The 20,218-nt window shown below is 44.0% G+C and overlaps 2 protein-coding genes across 15 annotated transcripts in view; one reads left to right on the top strand and one right to left on the bottom strand.

The window, feature by feature from the left end:
- mpp7a (MAGUK p55 scaffold protein 7a) overlaps nt 1-20,218 on the bottom strand; it is a 584,207-nt gene that overhangs the window by 559,555 nt on the left and 4,434 nt on the right. The gene's annotated exons all lie outside the window — the stretch shown is intronic.
- The window catches only part of LOC138760662 (uncharacterized), a 43,366-nt gene continuing 38,447 nt past the window's right edge, over nt 15,300-20,218 (top strand). The window contains exon 1 of the mRNA XM_069931587.1: nt 15,300-15,322. Within this exon, the coding sequence (XP_069787688.1) occupies nt 15,300-15,322 (23 nt within the window). The remainder of the gene's footprint in view (nt 15,323-20,218) is intronic.

Genomic DNA, 20,218 nt, shown 5'->3' with positions numbered 1-20,218 from the left:
TTGAATCAAATAGTTTTGGAATTTGCAATGGGTCACCCAGGTCCCACAAATGCCAAATGCATTTCATCACATCAAATCATTCAAATCTGTCTTTGCAGGGAGGGACGCCCAGTAGTTTGTAAGTGGTTAACACGATCACAGCTATTGTCAGTGATCTAGTTGCCAAAGTCAGGTGCAATACTTCTGATATTTCCTTGGTTTATAACAATAGCTACTGATAAAAGAACAAAGATGTTGAATGTTAAAAGTTCCATTATTGTCACAATCTACATTTAGAATATAACATACTATATATTTCAACGAACAAGTCAACCCCCTTTTCAGCCTGATTTTATGGGATTTATGATATTTCAGGCTTACAGGTTGACACCAGTTTTCTGGCTACCTAGGCTGGCAAGTCGATCAGCATATAGGTCAACTCCCAAAGATCATAATGCCCAAGATTGGCTGCTGACCAGCATACATGTTGACCGCCAGAGTGTGTGCTCTTTGTTGCATGCATGCATTGATCTACTGGGCGATGGCTGGGTATAATCCATGACACAAGTTTGAAGCATTTCAAATTGAAAGAGATCAAAATGACCAAGAAAACGATCAAATATACTGCTGCAAGAAAATTTGGTGTAAGAATTTGGAGGAAGAAAGAGGAGACATTTAAGAAAAAAATACCAAAAAGGCAATGTTCCATGAGAAGTGGAATCACTTGTTGGCCAGAGTTACAAAATCACATTGCAGAATGGGTAAGTGAACAGAGGCAAGATTGCTACATAGTCACCCGAAAATTAGAACATTTGCACTGCAGTGGGCAAGGTTGCACCCAGACCTCAGTAAAGACTTTAAAGCTACAATAAGTTGGCACAACCATTTACTGACAGGAAAAATCTGGCTTTGTGACAAAAACAAAAATTGTTCAAAAACTACCAAAAGATCTTAGTCATACCATTGTAAATTTTCACCAGTTTATTATTCATTAACGTTAGGAACACCAGTTTGCATTGTCAAATATTGGCAGTATGCCAATTTTGACATAAGCAATAGAACAGTGGAATGGAGTGGTGTTAAAACTGTGCAATTCAGAAGTACAGGCCATGAAAGGACAGAGTTTACCATGGTGTTATTGTGCATGGGTGATGGTACAAAGTTAAAACCCATATGATCTTCAAACACAAAATTAAACCGATAATAAAATTCCCTCCAAGTATTTTTGTGCATTTTCATGAGAAAGGCTGGATAGATGAAAATGGATTTAAACTGTGGATAGATATGTATGGAGCAGGTGGCCAGGCAGTTTATGTAAAGAATGGAGTTGGCTGGTCAAGGATATGTTTTGTAGCCTCTTAATGGAGAAAATGTAAATTAGCACACATAATACTTACATAGCAGTTATCCGGTGTGGTTTGACATCTGTATTACAACCTCTCAATGTCTGTTTGAACAAGCCATTCAAAGAACATGTGCGCGAAGAATGGAACACATGGATGTTGAGTGCAGAAAAGTAGTTTACAAAAGGCGAGGCAATGCGTACTGCATCACTTGGCATGCTGTGTGGCTTCGTGCTCAAGGTATGGGACAAAGTGAAAGTATAGACTGTGATCCATTCAAGAGTCTGATAACACCAAGAAAGAAACTATCCTTGAATCTGGAGTTGAAACAGAAATATTGGAGGAACTGAGGAGGTCTTGCAGTGCCCATGGGAAGTAAAAATTTAAATTTACTTAACCAACATTTCAGACCTGAGTCCTCATATTCATGACAATTAATTCTGATGCTGACATTGAGGGAGGTTGTTGACCTAACAACAGACCATCTCCTTCCTCTACTCAGTCTCATCACTGACATCAAACCTGTGACACTGATATCATCTGCAAACTTGTGAATGGAATCAAAGCAGAATTTGGCCACACAGCCTTAAGTACATCAGGTGTAAAGTAAGGGGCCGAGTTTGTGGGGCATTGGTGCTTCAGATATTGTGGAAGATGTGTTGTTGTCAATCCTCACTAATTGCAACCTGCAGGTCATGAAGTTGAAGATCCAGTTGCTGATCTTAGGATGATCCAAGAAGTAGCTACCCAAGACAGCAATGAGCCTGAATGTGAAATGAATATCTGACAATGGAAAGGCTGGTGCAAAAAGAGGTCAATCTGTTCCGCACGTGAAATGGAAATATTAAGAGGAATGACAAAAATATTGCTTGTCCAGGATAGATTGAAATTTCATCTTGTGAATGATTGGGAAAATTGAACTTTCAGACTTGAGCCCTCATATTCAAGACCGATTTGGAGCCAAATATTATGATTAAACTATGATTTGACTAGTTTAAAGTTCAATTTTCCCAATCATTCACAAGATGAAATTTCAATCTATCCTGGACAAGCAATATTTTTCTTTTGTCATTCAAAGGATGTTGGTGGATTGTGCATGCTAAGCGTTCCATTGCCCATCCGAATTCACCTTGAGAAGATATCTGTGAACTGCCTTCTTGAACCGCTGTTGTCTTCAAGGAGAGGTTATTCTCACAATGCTGTTTTGGAGGGAGGTACAGGATTTAATCCAGTGACAGAGAAGGAATTGTGATGTCCTTCCATCAGGATGGTTTGTGCCTTGGAGGGCAACTTCCAGATGGTGGAGTTCCCATGCTTTTGTTGCCCTTACCATTCCAGCAGGTAGGGATCATGGTTTTCAAAGGTGTTGTCACAAGAGTCTTGGTGAGTTGCTGCAATGCATCTTGGAGATCACACAAACTGCTGCTACTATGCATCAGTGGTGGAGTGAGTGAATGGCTGTCAATGTGGTGCCGATACCCTCTATGGTGTAGAACCTTGTGTTTTTGAAGTTACACTCATTCAGGCAAGTGGAGACCATTTCGACACACTCATGACTTGGCCTTTGCAAATCATGGACAAGCTTAGGGAGTTCAGGATTCCTTGTTTCTGACCTGCTCGTGTCACCACAAGGCCACTTCAGTTTAGTTTCTGGTCAAAGATAAACCCCAGGATATTGGTCATGTGAGATGCAATGGCGTTAATGCCATTGAATGTCAGAGAATCAACACTGGATTTTCTATTTTTGGATTATTTTCACAGTCTGGTACTTATGCAGCCTGAATGCTACTTGCCATTGATCAACCTAGGTCTCAATATTGTCAAGGTCTTGTTGTATTTGTTTGTGGACAGAGAAATAGTGCAGTGGTAGACACTAAAGACTGGACAACAATATACACATCTTAAGGGTCTTGAATAAATCTTTGGACGACTTGCGTGACCAGTCCAGACATCAAAGAGAGGTCACTGCTCAGATTCCGATTACAGTTGGAGAGCTAATATTCAGCCCAATTAAGTCCACCCTGCAGTTCCATCACTGATTGAATATCTTTTCAACCCCATTCTCCTGCCTGTAATCCTTGATTCCTTTCCGAATTAAGAACTTATCTACCTCGGTCTTAAATATATCCAATAACTTGCCCTCCACAGCCAAAAGCAGCAAAATTCTGGTTAAACAAATTCCTCCATAATTCTGTTCTCAAGGGACTGTTTATATTCTGAGGCAGGGTCCTCCAGTTTTAGACTCCCCCACTGGAAATATCATCTCCATATCCACTCCATCCAGTCTTTTCAATATTCAATAGATTTCAATACGTTTCCCCCTCCCCCTCCCACAAGTTCTTCTGCACTCCAGTACAGCCCCAGAACGATCAAACACTCCAGGTTTGATAACCCTTTAATTCCAGGGCCATTCTAATGAACCTCTTCTGGACCCTCTCTAATGCCAATACATCCTTCTGTAGATAAGGAGCCAAAATTGCTGTGTCCAAGTGCAGTCTGGCCAATGCCTTTTAAATCCTCAGCATTACATAGTTTTTAAAATAACTCATCATGTGTGGCGGCACACTCTCTCAATGTGAACCGGCCCAGTGTGTAACGCCATGGAAAGATGGCGGTCAGGATTTCTCCCTGCCTCAAGTCTCCTGCCCAGCACACACCTGGGACAGCGATTATGACATCACAATGCACAAGGTGACTGAGCTCAGGCTGCCCTTAAAAGGGCGCGCGCTGAATTTGAATAAAAACAGTCATTAACGACTTTCAATGTGGTAGCTGAGTCTTTCTTGGCTGTGTCCAGCTCCACATTGGTGACCCCGTTGAGCCCAGACACCCTTTTGGTCTGAAGAACATGGATCTGGCAGAGATCAACAGCATTGCCATCAAACTGCCCCCCTTCTGGGCCTATTGCCCATGTACGTGGTTCGGGCAGACTGAGACGCAGTTTCAACTGAGGAACATTTCAGCAGATGCCACAATGTTCTACCTTGTTGTGAGCGTGCTAGACGAAGAAATGGCAGCCGGGGTGGACGATCTAATACACAACTCCACAGCAGAGGGTAAATATCCTGCCCTCAAGAACCTGCTCCTTGGCACTTTCAGGCTCTCCCCTCACCAGCGTGCCTCCAGGCTCCTGCACCTCGACAGGGTTGGGGACCGCATACCATTGGCCCTAATGGATGAGATGCTGGAGCTGGCGGAGGATCACAAACCTTGTTTCCTATTCAGTCGGATTTTCCTCGAGCAGATGCTCGGGGACATCAAACTACTCCTAGCAGATGAGGACTTCACGGATCCACGCCGAGTCGCAGCCCGAGTGGACACCCTCGGCACCAAGAGGGAGAATGAAGCAGCCCTCGGTCAGGTTGCGCGACCAAGAGCCAGCCGGCCACAACACTCCTCCAAGCACAAGCCGGAGGAGCACTATTCCACCTGGTGCTTTTACCATCAACGCTGGGGAGTGCAAGCTCGTAAATGCCGACAACCATTACCAGGGGAAATGACCTGGCAGCCACCGTTGATAGCTGCGACGGCTGGCCATGTGGATAGCCTCCTTCATGTTACCGACAAGTCCACCAGCCGATGTTTCCTGGTGGACACAGGAGCGGAGCTGAGCATCCTGCCCCCCCCCCCCCCCCACCGCCCTCTAGACACCCACTCGATCTCGTGGTCCCACCCTGCGGGCAGCCAACGGTTCCACCATCAAGACCTTCGGTACCCGCAGGGGGCAGATCCAGATTGGGAAAGAGAAATTCCGCTGGAAGTTCGTGTTAGCCTCAGTGGGTACTGTGTTGTTAGAGGCCAACTTCGTGAGGGCACACGGACTATTGGTCGACATGAAGGGCAAGAGATTGGTCAACATTCACACCATCCATTCAATGCCATGTGGACAGAGAAAAGAAGCAGTACCAGCACAGAGTCCTGGAGAACATTTCTGCTTTCTGGCAGCCAACCAGAATAGGTCCCTTTTATCACCACTCTCTGCCTCTTGCCAATCAGCCAATCTTCCATCCATTACTCCAACAACACCACAGGCTCTCACCTTGCTTGGTGCCTTCTCAAAGGCATTCCCAAAATCTAAATAAACAACATTCCAATTACTCTCTTTTATCTGTCCTTCTCATTATCCTTCCAATAATTCCAATTTGTTTGTCAACATTTTCTTTTAAGAACCATGCAGACTTCTGCCTATTTTACCATGAGTCCCAACACCTAATTCTTCATAATCTACAAATTTGCAAATGATACCACAGTGGTGGATTGTGTAAAAAGGACTAACGAGTCAGCATACAAGATGGGGATTGAAAACTTGGCTGAATGGTGTACAAATTTCCTCCCACTCAATGTCACCAAAACCACAGACCTGATTGTAGACTTCATGAAGGGAAAACCAGAGGTGTATAACCCAGTGATAAATGGGAGATCAGAGATGGAGAGGGCGAGCAAATTTAAATTCCTGGGAGTGACCATCTTGGAGGACCTTTCCTGAACCCAACACACTATTGGCATTGTGAAGAAAGCATGTGAGCATTACTTCCTCAGGAGTTAGTGGAGGTTTGGGATGACATTGAAAAGCTTCTGCAAATGTGTAGTGAAAAGTATGCTGACCGGCTATTTCACAGCCTGGTACGAGGGCACCAATACCTTGGAGTGGGAAGCCCTGAAAAAGAGAGTGATGAGCAGGAATCAAGATCCACATCACCCAGGACATAGTCTATTCTCACTGCTGCTATGAGGAAAGAGGTATTAGTGCCACAAAACTCACACCAACAGGTTCAGGAACAATTGTAACCCTTCCACCATCAGACCCCTAAACAACAAATTCAGACTCATTTAAGTACTTTTACTTATTACTTTTGTTTGTATTGTAGTTTGTTTACATTTCTCTTTATATACTTGGTTTCTTGTTTTTTTTGCACTACAGACAAGTAGAAATTCTACTTGGCCTACAGGATTTTAAAAAAATCTCAGGGTTCTATGTGATGTCATGCATATATTCTGACAATAAATTGGAACTTCAACTTTGAGATGCTAACATCTTTCCAATCACCCAAGTCAGACTAACTGGTCTACAATTCGCAGCTTTTTGTGTGTCTCCCTTCTTCAACAGTGAAATTACATTCTCAGCATTCCAGACCTCTGGAACCACTCCAGAATCCAGATATCCTTGAAAGATTGCTATCAAAACCTCCACAAGCTCCTCAGCTATCTCTAAGAAACCTGGAGTGGAGTCCATCCAGACCAGGTGATTTACCACTTTCAGAATTTTAATATCCAACATATATTTAGCAACCAACCCAATCACCACTAAACAAAAAAAAAACATGCAGCCAAAATAGAAATCAAAGCAACGCACATAACAGCAAAAAGGAAGCATAAAAATAAACTTCCTGACTGCACAAAGCTATTCACCATCGAGCTCCAAAATTTGAAAATTGGCCCTTCAGACAAACTTGTCCATGCCAAACAAGCTCGTCTGATTTTTCTGCATTCAGGCCATATCACTCTAACCTTCGCTATCCATGTCCAAATGTCTTGATAGTCACAACTGTGCCCACTTCTATCTCTTCCTCTGGCAGCTTGTTCCATTTATCCACCACACTCTGAAAGCGCCCCTCGGGTCCCATTGAAAGGGGTCCCTTCTAATCTCTCACATCCAGCCTGAGATCAATTAACTCTGGTAAAAAGGCTATCACCACATGTTCTATATGTCATTCATGGTCTAAAAAACCTCTATTAGGTCCTACTTTAGTCTCCTACTCTCCAGCAAGTCCCAGTGTTCCAGCCTCTTATTGCAAATTTAAGACCTTCAATCCTAGCAACATCCCTGCAAAACTTTTCGGCAGAGAGAAACACAAAAGTCTGCAGAGGATTGTGGTAAAACCCAACTGAAATACTTGAGGAACTCAGCTGGTCTTTTAAGCATCTATAGGAGACAAAAGATATATTGCCAATGTTTTAAGCCCAAGCCCTTCAAGGAATAAGGCAAAGGAAGGAAATCTCAGGAAGTCTCTGAATTCAGACAATGCTGGCTGGGGGAGGAATCCATACCAACAAAAGATGTTAATTGGATATAATAAGCGACGAAGAAAGAAGTTATTATGTTCATGCAAACGGAGATGAATGGAGAGAGAAAGGGAAGGGCAACAGGTGAAGAAGGGTGGTTTAAACAAAAGCCAGAGAAGTCCATATTAATGCCATTGGGTTGGAGGGTGCTCAGTTGGAAGATGAGGTGTTGTTTCTCCTCCTCCGGCAGTGACCACTCCCTCCATAACTCTCTTGTTCACTCCTCCCTCCCCACCAATTGTCCCCTTGAGACCTACACCTATGACCACAGGAGATGCTCCACTTGAGTCCACACGTCCTTTCTCACCACCATTTGGGGTGCCAAACAGTCCTCCCAAGTGAACCAACATTTCACTTGTGAATCTGCAGGGGTCATCTACTGCATCAGGTGCTCTCGATGTGGTCCCCTCTACATTGGAGAGGCTGGATGCAGTCTGGGAGATCGCTTTGTTGAGTGCCTCAGCTCTGTCCACTGCAATAGCTTGGATCTCCCAGTGGCCACTCATTTCAATTCTCCATCTTATTCTCTGGATGACATGTTCGTCCATGATCTTGTGCACTGCCAGACTGAGACCAGTCACAAATTGGAGGAACAACACCTCATCTTCCAACTGGGTATCCTCCAACTGGAGGGCATTAATATCAACTTCTCTGACTTTCATTACCACCCCCCCCTTTTTTTTCTCCCCCCCCAATCGCCTTTCCTATCTCTGTCTCTCCATTCCGTCTCCTTTTGCACAAACATGACTATTTTTTTTTTTAAAAAACCTCATCCTTATTATATCCAATTAACAGCTTTTATTGGTCTGGATTCCTTCCACAGCTAGAATTATCTGAATTATGAGATTTGTTGCTTCTAGCTTATTATGCTTACTCCTTGAAGAAGGGCTCAGGCCCGAAACATCAGCAAAACATTTTTGTCCCCTACGTACACTTAGAAGACTAGCTGAGTTCCTCCAGTATTTCAGTGAAACTTTTCAGAACCCTTTCCAGTTTAACGACATCTTACCTTAGAGCTGGTTGGCCAATAACTGTGTATAATTCTCAGAGTGCAGTTCACTAACCTCTGTCAAATCTCCCCTCATTCTTCTACACTCCAGGGAATAAAGACCTAACCTTTTTAACCTTTCCCTGTAACTCAGTTCCTTTTGTCCCAGCAACATCCTGGTAAATCTTTTCTAAACTCTCAATCTTATTGATATCTTTCCTGTACATAACCATATAACCATTTACGGAGCGGAACTGATGGCCTTTCGAGTCCGCACCGGTTCACTAATTTTGTGCACCCTCTAATGTAGGTGATCAAATTTAACCTCACCAATCTCTTGTCCAACTTTACCATTACATCCCAACTCCGGCACTCAATACTTTGATTTATGAAGGCCAACATGCAAAAAGCTCTCTTTGTAACCCCGCGTCACAATTTTCATAGAACTTTGTACCTATCTCCCAATACTCTCCGTTCTTCCAAACTCTTCAGGGCCCTACCATTATTGCTCCAAGCCCTGCCTCAGTTTACCAAACCAAACTGCAATATCTTGCACTTGTTAGATTTAAATTCTATCTGCCATTCCTTGGACCACTTTCCCAGTTATGGAGAACCTTTTATCTTAAATAATTTTATTCACTTATCACTATACTACCAATTTTGATGTCTTGTGTAAATTGACATTTTCAATCTCTCATTGCTGCAGTCAGAGGTTCCCACCTACTTCAAACGAGCATTAATCATCCCAGAGCCCAAGAAGAGCAGAGGGAGCTGCTTCAGTGACTATTGTCCAGTAGTACTCACATCTACTGTGATCTAATGCCTTGAGAGGTTGGTGATGGCCAAAATTAACATACCCAAGATCTGGTCCCACTGCAATTTGCTCGACAGCAGATGCAATATCACTGGTTCTCCACTCTGCTCTATTCTGGATCACCTTGACATCAGGCTACTCCATCCACTTCAACTCAGCTTTCAACACAATCATACCCTCAAGCACTGGTCACCAAGCTCCAAAACATGGTCCTCTGCAACTTGATCCTTGACTTCCTCATCAGAACACAATCTGCACGAATCAACCATCAGCACAGGTGCACCTCAAGTATGTGCATTTAGCCCACTTCTCTACTCGCTCTACACCGTGACTGTGTGACTAGGCACAAATCAAATGCTGCCTCCACGTCTCTGAAGGTCTGTTCTGGGGTCACCATGTTGATGCAATCACTAAGAAGATGCCAGCACCAATTAGTTTATATTTTAGATCCAAAAGATCTATCCCAGATATGTTACATATTTTATCAATTCAGCTCTTTCTCTCGATACAAATTGAACCTTCGTAAAAGTGAACTTTTCCAGATTCATATGCTGGTCCCCATCTACGCTCAAATTTCATTAAAGATTGTTAGAGATTATTTCACATACTTAAGGGTTAAAATTACTAAACAATTTAAAGATTCACAAACTCAATTTTTCGATTCTGAGTGCATGATTGTCTTTTTCGAGATGGTCTCCTTTATCATCATCTTTAATCGGTCTGTGGTAAAATGCATTTGCATAGAACCTCCCTTACCTTCCCTAACTCCTCCCTTTGCTCCTCCCCAGATTTCCCAATAAAGGCTGGAATGCCCGGACTTGCCCCCTCTTGCTCCTGTATCTTAAACCTGGCCAAGTAGTATATTAGTAATGCTCAGGTTTTTTGGTAATTAAAGCTGTGTAATCACTCCATCACATCGATGTGATTATTTTGTGCTCCACAATTTAATTACCAAAGCAAAAGTCATGGAAACTCAGCATACAGGACAAGGCAGCAGCGATCGGGAAGATGCCTGGTCATCCAACCCACAGACGGTGGAGTCAACCCAACCACGTGGTGCAATAGCGGGTGCACCCCTGGGGTCTGCACCAAATCTGCAGCGAGTAATGGGAGAAGTTTACCGGCCAACTACGCTCACAATTGAACCCAGGGAATCCAATGCAGACATTACCTACAAGAAATGGCTGCACGGGATGCAGATATTCATGGGCCACAACAATCTAAGGGATGCTGAAGATAAGTACGATCTCCTGTTTACATCAGTGTTTCGAATAATTAGAGACTGCCGAACGTATGATGAGGCGATGGCCCTGCTGCAGAAGCAGTACAGGACTCTGACAAACCCAATGTTCACGAGGTACAAATTAATGACCCGCGTCAATCCCCTGGGGAGCCCCTTGCACAGTTCACACAGGCGTTGAGAGAGCTGGTTAGAGCCTGCGGGTCTACCACAGTGAGTGCTTCCAAGTATGCCCATGCGACGGACTGCTGACAAACATGCATGACAAAGACTCCTGGAAAAGGGTAACTGCATGTTGCAAGTAGTACTGGACTTGGGGGAGGCGATGGAGACTGCAGAGAAAAGCTGTGATGCGTACACCGCTTGTGGTCCGATGTCCACATGGGGAACAAGGGCACCGCCATGTTGGGATATGGCACCGACGGCAGCCAGGGCTTGCAAGTGCGGGTTTTGCAGGCTGGCCAGGCACCCCCTAAAGTCCTGTCTGGCCAGAAACACTGTGTGCTCAAATTGCAAAAAGAAAGGGTGTGCTATGCAAGGGCGTGCTAGGGACAGCCCACTACCAGCAGTGCCACATGTGATCTGAGGGACAGGTCGGCATCTTTGGGGGGAGTGGTCACCAAGATGACGATCGCTAATGTCACCTCCGGTCCGAGCCATGTGCGAGTACTGGGAGCAGCCATCTTCTGAGGCACTGAGTCCAACATATTACCGACAAGAACGGTACAATGGTGACTCTGGCCTCCATGACACTGGATCAGAACAGGCCTCACCAGCTGGCATGATCGAGGATGAACACTGAGGTAAATGATCACGTCACGGGTTGTTTGACACAGGGAGCACCAAAAGTTTTATCCATTGGATTAATAAAGCGCTGTGCACTGAAGGTGTCTCTGGAAAAGTGCTGAATATCCCTGGAATCTAATGCCCTGTCCGCAGAGATGTGTGGGTACTGTCAGGTAAACTTAAGGGTGTGGGGCAGGAAGTACAGGGATTTTAAAATCATGGTAATGCCCAAACTCTGCACGCTGGTTATCCTGGGGTTAGACTTCCAGTGTCAGCTGGAAAGTGTAATGATGCAGTTTGATGGTCCGCACCCCCATACCACAGTGCAAAATGAGGAATTCAGCTCACCCAATGAGAGTAAGCAAGGCAGTATTTGTGGACTGTCCACCTTTTGGGTCCCTTCGCCTCCACTATTTGAGCACTTATCCGAGAATTGCAGACCTATAGCCGCCAAAAGCAGGAGATATAGCCCGGAGTACAGACGTTTCGTGAAATCCGAAGTCCAGAGGCTGTTGGCTTGAAGGCCTCATTGGGCCCAAATACATCCTCTGGCGAGCTCAGATGTTGGTGGTAAAAGCAGACTGTGAATAGATTTACTTTACTGGATGCCTACCCCCTACCGCAAATTGCCGACAAGATGAATGAGATACCCAATATAAGGTCTTCACCACTACAGTCCTTAAATCAGCCTACTATCAGATCCCAACCCACCCAGAGGACAGGCCCTACACGGCCTTTGAAGCCGACAGCCAACTATATCAGTTCCATAGGATGCTATGCGGCCTGACGAATGGGGTATTGGTGTTCCAAAGTGAGATGGACTGCATGGTGGACGACCACAAGCTAAAGGCAAATTTCCCGTATTTGGATAATGTCACCATATGCGGACATGACGTGGAGGAACACAATATGAATCTAAAGGAATTCCTCACCACAGCAAAAACCCCAAACCTGACATATAATGAGAAAAAATGCGTGTTCCGCACTTCACGGCTGGCTATACTAGGGTTCGTGGTGGAGGGAGGGATTGTGTCCATGTACCCCAAGAGAATGCACCCCCTTAGGGAACTACCATTACCCTAGAACCTGAAAACCCTGAAAAGGGGCCTCGGGTTCTTTTCTTATTATGCCCAATAGGTCCTAACCTATACAGACAAAAGACTTTCCCCCATCAGTGGAGGCTCGTAAAGCCTTCGAGGGCATCAAGGACGAGATTGCCAAGGCAGTAATGCATGCCATTGATGAATTCATCCCATTCCAAGTGAAAGGTGATGTCTCTGATGTTGCCATAGCAGCCACACTGAAACAGGCAAGCAAGCCAGTGGCATTTCTCTCAAGAACACTTTGGGGCCCGGAACTCAGGCACTCGGCAATTGAAAAAGGCCCAGGCTATAGTGGAAGCTGTGCGCCACTGGAGGCATTATTTGGCTGGTAGACCATTTACCCTGCTGACGGACCAGAGGGCAGTCGCATTTATGTTTAACAACAAACAGTGGGGTAAAATAATAAATGATAAGATCATGCAGTGGAGAATCGAACTATCCATGTACAATTAATTATGAGATCCTATACCAGCCCAGGAAGCTTAAAGAGCCACCCAATGCTCTGTCCCAGGAAACAAGCAGATCTTCTGATGTTCCTGCATGACAAGCTCTGCCACCACAGGGTCACAAGACTGTATCACTTTGTGAGGGCCAGAAATTTACCCTACTCAGTTAAAGAGATTCAGGAACTATGCCATAATTGCTCAGTCTGTGCTGAATGCAAGCTACATTTTTAGATCAGATAGAGCCCAACTGAATAAGGCAACCCATCCCTTCGAATGTCTTAGTATGGACTTCAAGGGTCCACTCCCATCCAATAACAGGAGTCTATTTCCTGAATGTAGTGGATGAGTACTCCCAGTTTCCGTTTGTTATCCCTTGTCCGGACAGGACTGCAGCAACAGTCATCAAAGCACTCAGACCATATTCACTATGTTTGGATACCCCAGCTACATACAGTGACCGGGGTTCCTCCTTCAAGAGTCAAGAGCTGAAACAGTACCAACAGGCAGCAGGGATAGTCATGGGCAGAACTACAAGCCACAACCCCAGCAGGGATGGGCAAGTGGAGCTGAAGAATGGTACAATCTGGAGAGCATCCCTTATGTCAAAAGGGATGCCGGTCTCCCAGCGGTAAGATGTACTACTGGACGTGTTGCATGCTACCAGGTCCCTGCTGTGCATGGTTTCAAATGCCAAACCCCACGAGACTTTTCTTTTCCCAGGAGGTTGGCATCTGGAACCATTATGCCAGTCTGGTTGACAACACCGGGGCTGGTACTTCTTTGCAGACATATTAGACCCCACAAGACCGATCCCCTGGTGGAAAGGGAACATCTGGTACACACACACCCACAATACAAATTTGTGCAGTACCAGGACGGGAGGAAGGACACAGTGTCAGTATGAGACCTGGCCAGGGCAAGGTACACTAATACTGATCAAGTGACCCCAGAAGAACCAGATGGTAAATCAACACAGCGCCCATCCACATCCCAGGGCTTTGATGTATTCCCAGTCACCCCCCCCCCACAATAAACGTAGAACCCCCCCCTCCTTCCAGCACCAGTCAGGCACCCGTGGGAGCCAATCCCACAGAGATCTTGCCAGCAAGGAGCCCACCCCAACAGGAAGAAAAGGGCTCTGTAACCAAAATTCCACCCATACAGCTACACAGTCCTGTGAGCATGACGCAGGAACAACAGAGGCCTCGCCCAGCGCCTCGGAAGTCACAGAGGATCACGAGACCACCCGACAGGCTGAACCTGTGATGGACACTATAACGATGTCTTTATGTAATAAAGTACAGTATGTGCTCCATGTCGCCAAAGTCCCACCAGGTTTTAGCTCTTTAAGGAGTGAATGTGGTGAAATGCATATGCAGGCGTCTGCCATGTCCAATTGTACGGAGTGGAACATGCAAGCTTTGACCAGCCTCTTGCCCTTCATGTCGACGAGTAGACTGTGAGCCCTCAGGAAGTCATCCCCCAACAGCGTGGTGCCCAATGAACCTCCAGTGGAATTTTTCCTTGCAGATCTGGATCGGTGCCCTGCGGGTGCCGTAGGTCTAGATGGTGGAGCCGTTAGTCGCCCGCAGGGTTGGACCGCGAGATTGGGTGCAAGTCTCTAAGGCTGTGGGGGGTAGGACACTTAACTCGACCCGTGTCCACCAGGAAGCGGAGGCCGGTGGATTTGTCCGTAACCTGAAGGAGGCTGTTCACATGGCCAGTTGTCGCAACCATCAACGACAGCTGGCGTGGTCATTTCCATGAAACAAGCACAGTTGTCGGCATTTATGGGCTTGCACTCCCCAGCGCTGATGGTAGAAACACCAGGTCGACTGGCTCTCCTCCGGTTTGGTCTTGGGGGTGGCTGATACCCGGTCATGCCACCTGGTTGAGGCTGCCTCGTTGTCCCTCTTCGTTTGCCAGAGCACATCTGCCCGGGTCGCAGCTTTGCAGTGAAGAGCAGCTGGATGTCCTCCGGCATCTGCTCAAGGAAAATTTGGCGGAAGAGAAAACAGGGCTTGTGGTCTTCCGCCATTCGTCCATCAGCGCAGAGAGACTGTAGTCTTCGAGCCCGACCAGGTTCAGGAGCCTGGATACCTATTGCTGGGGGGTGAGCCCAAATGTCCCCAGTAGCAGGTCTTTGAGGGCGGTGTACTTGTCCACAGCCAGGGGGTGGTGGATGAGGTCGAACACCCTCGCTGCCATGTCTTGGTCCAGCGCACTCACGACGTGGTAAAACATCGTGGCATCTGCGGAGATGTTTCAAAGCTGGAACTGTGCTTCCGCTTGCCCGAACCATGTCCTCAGGCGGTGGGTCCAGAAGGGAGGAAACTTGATCAAGTCGGCGTTAACCTCTGCCGTATCCATGGTTCAGAGTCCAGAAAAATGTCTGGGCTTGTCAGGGTCACCAATGTGGCGGGTGAGCAGTTTAAGAATCACAGCATAATGCTGAAGGTCGTTAACGACTGTTTTTATTTGAATTTGGCACGTGCCCCTTTAAGGGCAGCATTGGTTCAGTCACCATTTGCGTAACGATGTCACAATCGCTGCCCAGGAGGTTTGACTGAGGAAGAAACCCCCGACGGTGCCATCTTCCCAGGGCTGCCCCACCACGTGGCGTTATAAGCGGAGCCGGTTCGCCCTGAGCGAGTGTGCCGCCACAAGGTATAATTTCTTCTGCAAATTTATTTAAGGATGGTTGTTTAATATCTTTTGAACAGCTGGCAAGTAAATATAACTCGACAAATTTTTTTTAAGATATTTACAGATTAGAAATTTCACCCCATCAAGAACATCAACAAAAGGCAGTGTCTTTAGAAAGCAGCCTCCATCCTCAAGGACCCTCACCACCTAAGCCATGCCTTTCAAACTACTACCATCAGGAAGTAGGTACACAAGCCCGAAAACGAACATACAATGGCAAAGAAACAGCTTCTTCCTATCAGCCATCAGATTTCTGAATGGACAATGTCTGACAGACAGTACCTCACTTTCTTTTCTTTTTGTACTTTTAAAAAAAATGTAATTTATGGCTTTAATATTTGCATTTGTAATGAATATTTGATTATGATGTTGCTGCAAAACAAATGTTCATGACAATAAATTCTGATCTTTGAAGAAGGGTTCAAATGAAAAATGATTTTTTTTTTAAAAAGTGTACAAAATTATTAATGTATTTCATAATTTAGATGCAGAGTTGATATTCCAGATGTATCTAGAAGAGAGGGTCACAGTATCAAAATAATTCAGGCATCTGAGGGGAACTTTAAGAAACATTTGCACCGATCATAGAACAGAATATGCCCATCAGCCCATGGTACCTGTGCCAACCACGTTCTCCATCTGTCCATTCTATCTGTTCATAAGTCTGTTAAATTGCCTCTTAATGTTGTTATTATTCATCCTGCTTTCACTTCCCCTGGCATGAGATTCCAGGCACCAAGACAGTGCAAAATAAATCTTGCCTCAGATAAGTATGAGATATTGCACTTTGGAAGAACAAATGACCAGATCCTCCGGCTCAGAGTAATAATCAAGGGAACTTCGGAGGTGCAATTGCTTTTTTTTTAATTCAAAATGGAGATTTGTAGATTTTTAAAAAACAATACGGGAATTGAGGGATATGACACGAGTGCAGCAAAGTGAGCAGATCATGAATAATAACAAGAATCTAAGACCCTCAAGAATACTCTGCCATTCAAAGTTAGGATTTTTTTGGCAGAGTATATACATAACATCACATACAACTCAGATTCTGTTTTCCACGTGCCAGGCAGAATTTCTACTTTTTGGTAGTGCAAAAACTGTACTCAAGAAAGAATACCTAAACAAATGAGAGAAATTAAAACAAAAAGTGCAAACGAGGGGGTTCTCTGAAATTAGCTCCTTCAACAAGTTCACAGCAAATGACTGCAGCATTTTCTTATGCAATTCTCTTATTCCACATATCGCGAAATCAATTAAAAATTCTGACAGCCTCCACATTTTCTAATCTCCACATGCCCATCAATGACACACAGACTTACCTATACATTAATGGAAAACTATAGCTGCCAATTTTTTTTTCACATTTAGATGTGGGATGAAACCCAAGCGTCTCAAGAAAACTAATACAGTCATTGGGAGTAGGTGCAAACTCCACATAAACAATATTAGAGGTCAGGATTGCACAAGGGTCACTGAAGCTGCAAGTTGGCAACTCTGCTACCTGTATCATTGCCCCTAATAAATACAAACATCTTGCAACCTATCATTTTTTAAAAATACTTGGAACTTGTCATTTTTATAGCCTGCTTTTATTTCTCTTTGAAAATGAAAGGGAAAGAAAATAAAAGTGCAATATTTTGAAATTCCCTTGATGAATTCCTAATTTTTTCCTCTAGTCTTCAGGTTTAGTGCTTCTTTAAATTAAAGCCTTACCCAAAAAAATTCTCAATAATGTACTATTATTCTTCAGTTTCCTACGATGCAATAGCCAATTCATGCCGCAGGTTTTCAGTCTTCATTCAAATTTATGACCATAATTTCAGATCCAATTTAAAAAAAATATCATACTCTGAAACAGTTCAAAAATCATTGCAAATCTCAGGAGCCAGTCACAGAGCCACTTGCCCACACAAGCCAAGATAGAATTCTGGGTGAGTCCCATTTGCCTGCACATCACCCTTTCCTTCTCAGCACTTCTCCATATTTCTGTCCAAATGTCCTTTGCACATGAAAATTTGTGCCTGGTTGTAGTTTCCTCTGACAGCTCAATCCATCCATGAACCTCTCCCCTTTATTCTCTGCCCTTTTGTTCAAGAATTCTTTACACTGGGAAAAGGACTGAGCATTCACTTTACCCATGTCCTTCATTATTTTATAAATCTCTAAAACTTTACTCCTCAGCCTTCATAAAGTCTCAGGAATAAAGACCCAGTCTATCTAACCTCTCCTTGTAATTCAAACCCTTTGGCAACATCCTGGCAAACACCTCTGTACCCCAATTTATTGTCCTTCTAATACTGTACACAGTACTTCAAGTTACTGAAGTTACATAGAACATTACCGCACAGTACATGCCCTTAGACCCACAATGTTCTGCCAACCAATATATATACCTACCCAAACAAAACTAAGCCTTCCCTCCATCATAACCCTCCATTTTTCTTTCAATGTGCCTGCTCAAGAGTCTCAAATCACAACATTATTCCAGCCTCCATTACTACCCCTGGCAATGCATTTCACAACTGTAAAAAAAACTTTCCTCCCTTCACTTTATATCGATGTCCTTTCGTGTTTGCTACTCCTGCCCTGGGGGAAAAAAGTGCTGGCTGTCTACCTTATCTGTGCCTTTCATGTTCGTGAAGACCTCTATTTTCACCCTTCATCACTCCAAAGAGAAAATCCCAGCTCTGCTAATCTTGCCTCACAAGGCATATTTTCCAATCCAGACAACATCAAGTAAATCTCCTCTGCACCTCTCCATAGCTTCCACATCCTTTCTGTAATGACCTGACTAGAACTAAATACAATATTCTCTGTGGTCTCATCACAGATTTATAGAGTTGCAACATTACAATCACTTTCTTTTCCCCACTATAAAAGGGCCTAGTGTTAATGCCATCTAGTTGGAGGATGCACAGATGGAATACATTGATCTTCCAATTTGCAGGTGGTCTCAGTCTGGCAGTGCATGAGACTGTGGACAGACGTGTCAGCAAGACAATTGGGCAGCCAAATGACGTGGGTGGCCATTGAAGATACCTGCTATTGTGGTGGAGAGAGCCAAGTTGTTCAATGAAGCTATCTCCCAGTCTGCATCCAGTCTTTCTGATGTAGAGGAAACCACAACTGCATGCATTTTTGCATGTGAAGTGTTGGTTCACCTGCATATGCTCCAATTCCCACAGACCTGCCTTGTCCCCCTCCACTCTGATGTGCAATAAGGACAGAATTCCCCTTGTCCTCACATACCACCCCACTAGCCTCCACATCCAACACATTATCCTTCACTATTTCTGCCATCTACTGTGATCAGCCCACTGAACACATCTTGCCATCTCCTCCCCTCTCCACATTTAACAGGAACCACTCCCTCCATGACTCCCTCATCCGCTCCTCCCTTCCAACGAATTGCCCCCTTGACATCTATCTCTGATTGCAAGAGGTGCTCCCATGTTACATACTGCCATTGCTTGGTGCCAAAGGATCTTTCTGTTGTAATCCTATACTGTGACTGTTCTCTTTCCATAGCTGTGTGAAAGCTGTAGATAACCTGTTGATCTGCCCACAGAGGAACCCTTCTCACTTTACTGTTTTTGGTGACAAACACCTTGTTCAATAAATGCCTATTAAAAGCATCGAGTAAACAAAAACTTAGAATTTAAAAGATGAATCGTGTCCCAACTTATGTACTCAAAACTCCACCCAATGAAGGCAAGTGTACAAAATATCTTCATCATCTTGTCCATCCATGTTACCACTTTTAAGGAACTATGCACTGGTATACTTAGGTCTCTCTGTTCTAAATTATGGCCCCATCATTTACTGAACAAGTCCAACACTTGTTTGCCTCTCCTTGGCCCTCTTTCCCAAGCTTAAAGCAACATGAATTAAAAACAAAACATCTGGCTCTTAGTCCATGGATGACCAATAAGCAGTGATCCTCCGCATTCTCTTGAAAAGATTGAAAGACCATCCTCAGTAGGAAGTATCATTAACATTGATTCCATAATATCCTATAAATCCAAAAACATAACTAGTTGCCCCTTCTTATCCAATATTCCCTGAGTTAATGTTCTAAAAACAGTCAGAACTCAAGTGTACCCTTGAAAAAGGCACACTACTCAAAACTCCATCACAGCAAGAGATTTGTAGACAAGAGAAAAAAAAACTTAAAGGATGTTCTGAAAGCCATACTGAAAATAAGTAACATCCTCATCAGCATAATGAATTACCTGCTTCTTCAACAGAAAAAGATGGTGGCCAAAAGAAACTACAAAAAATGCAACAACTCTACAACAACCCACACACTTGGTATTGGGGCCAATAATGATTTAAATAATTTAAATAAATTGAACTATTTACTATTACTTAATAAAATTAAGATGATTTAAATAGGTGGAATAATCTACCTATAACCTTAGTAGGTAGAGTTAATTATATCAAGATGAATATTTTGTCTCGAGTTCAATTTTTTTAGTCAATTCCCATCTCAATTCCTCAAAAAATGTTTTAAAAGACTTGACTACAAGTGTTAGAAAGCTTTATGGAAAGGAAAAATGGCAAGGGTTTCTTTGGAAAAATTGACTTGGAAGTTTGAATTGGGAGGCTTACAATTTCCCCATTTTAAGAATAATTATAAAGCAGCTCAATTGAGATTTACTAACGTACTGTTTGGTGTAAATAAAATTCTTGTTTGGGTTAATATAGCACTTACATAGGAGAAATTAATATACAGGATTTTATTAAC

The sequence above is a fragment of the Narcine bancroftii genome, chromosome 1 (genome assembly GCF_036971445.1).
Source record: "Narcine bancroftii isolate sNarBan1 chromosome 1, sNarBan1.hap1, whole genome shotgun sequence".
Taxonomy (NCBI): domain Eukaryota; kingdom Metazoa; phylum Chordata; class Chondrichthyes; order Torpediniformes; family Narcinidae; genus Narcine; species Narcine bancroftii.
Note: the sequence above shows the minus strand (reverse complement) of the source record. Positions and strands in the feature narration are given on the sequence as shown.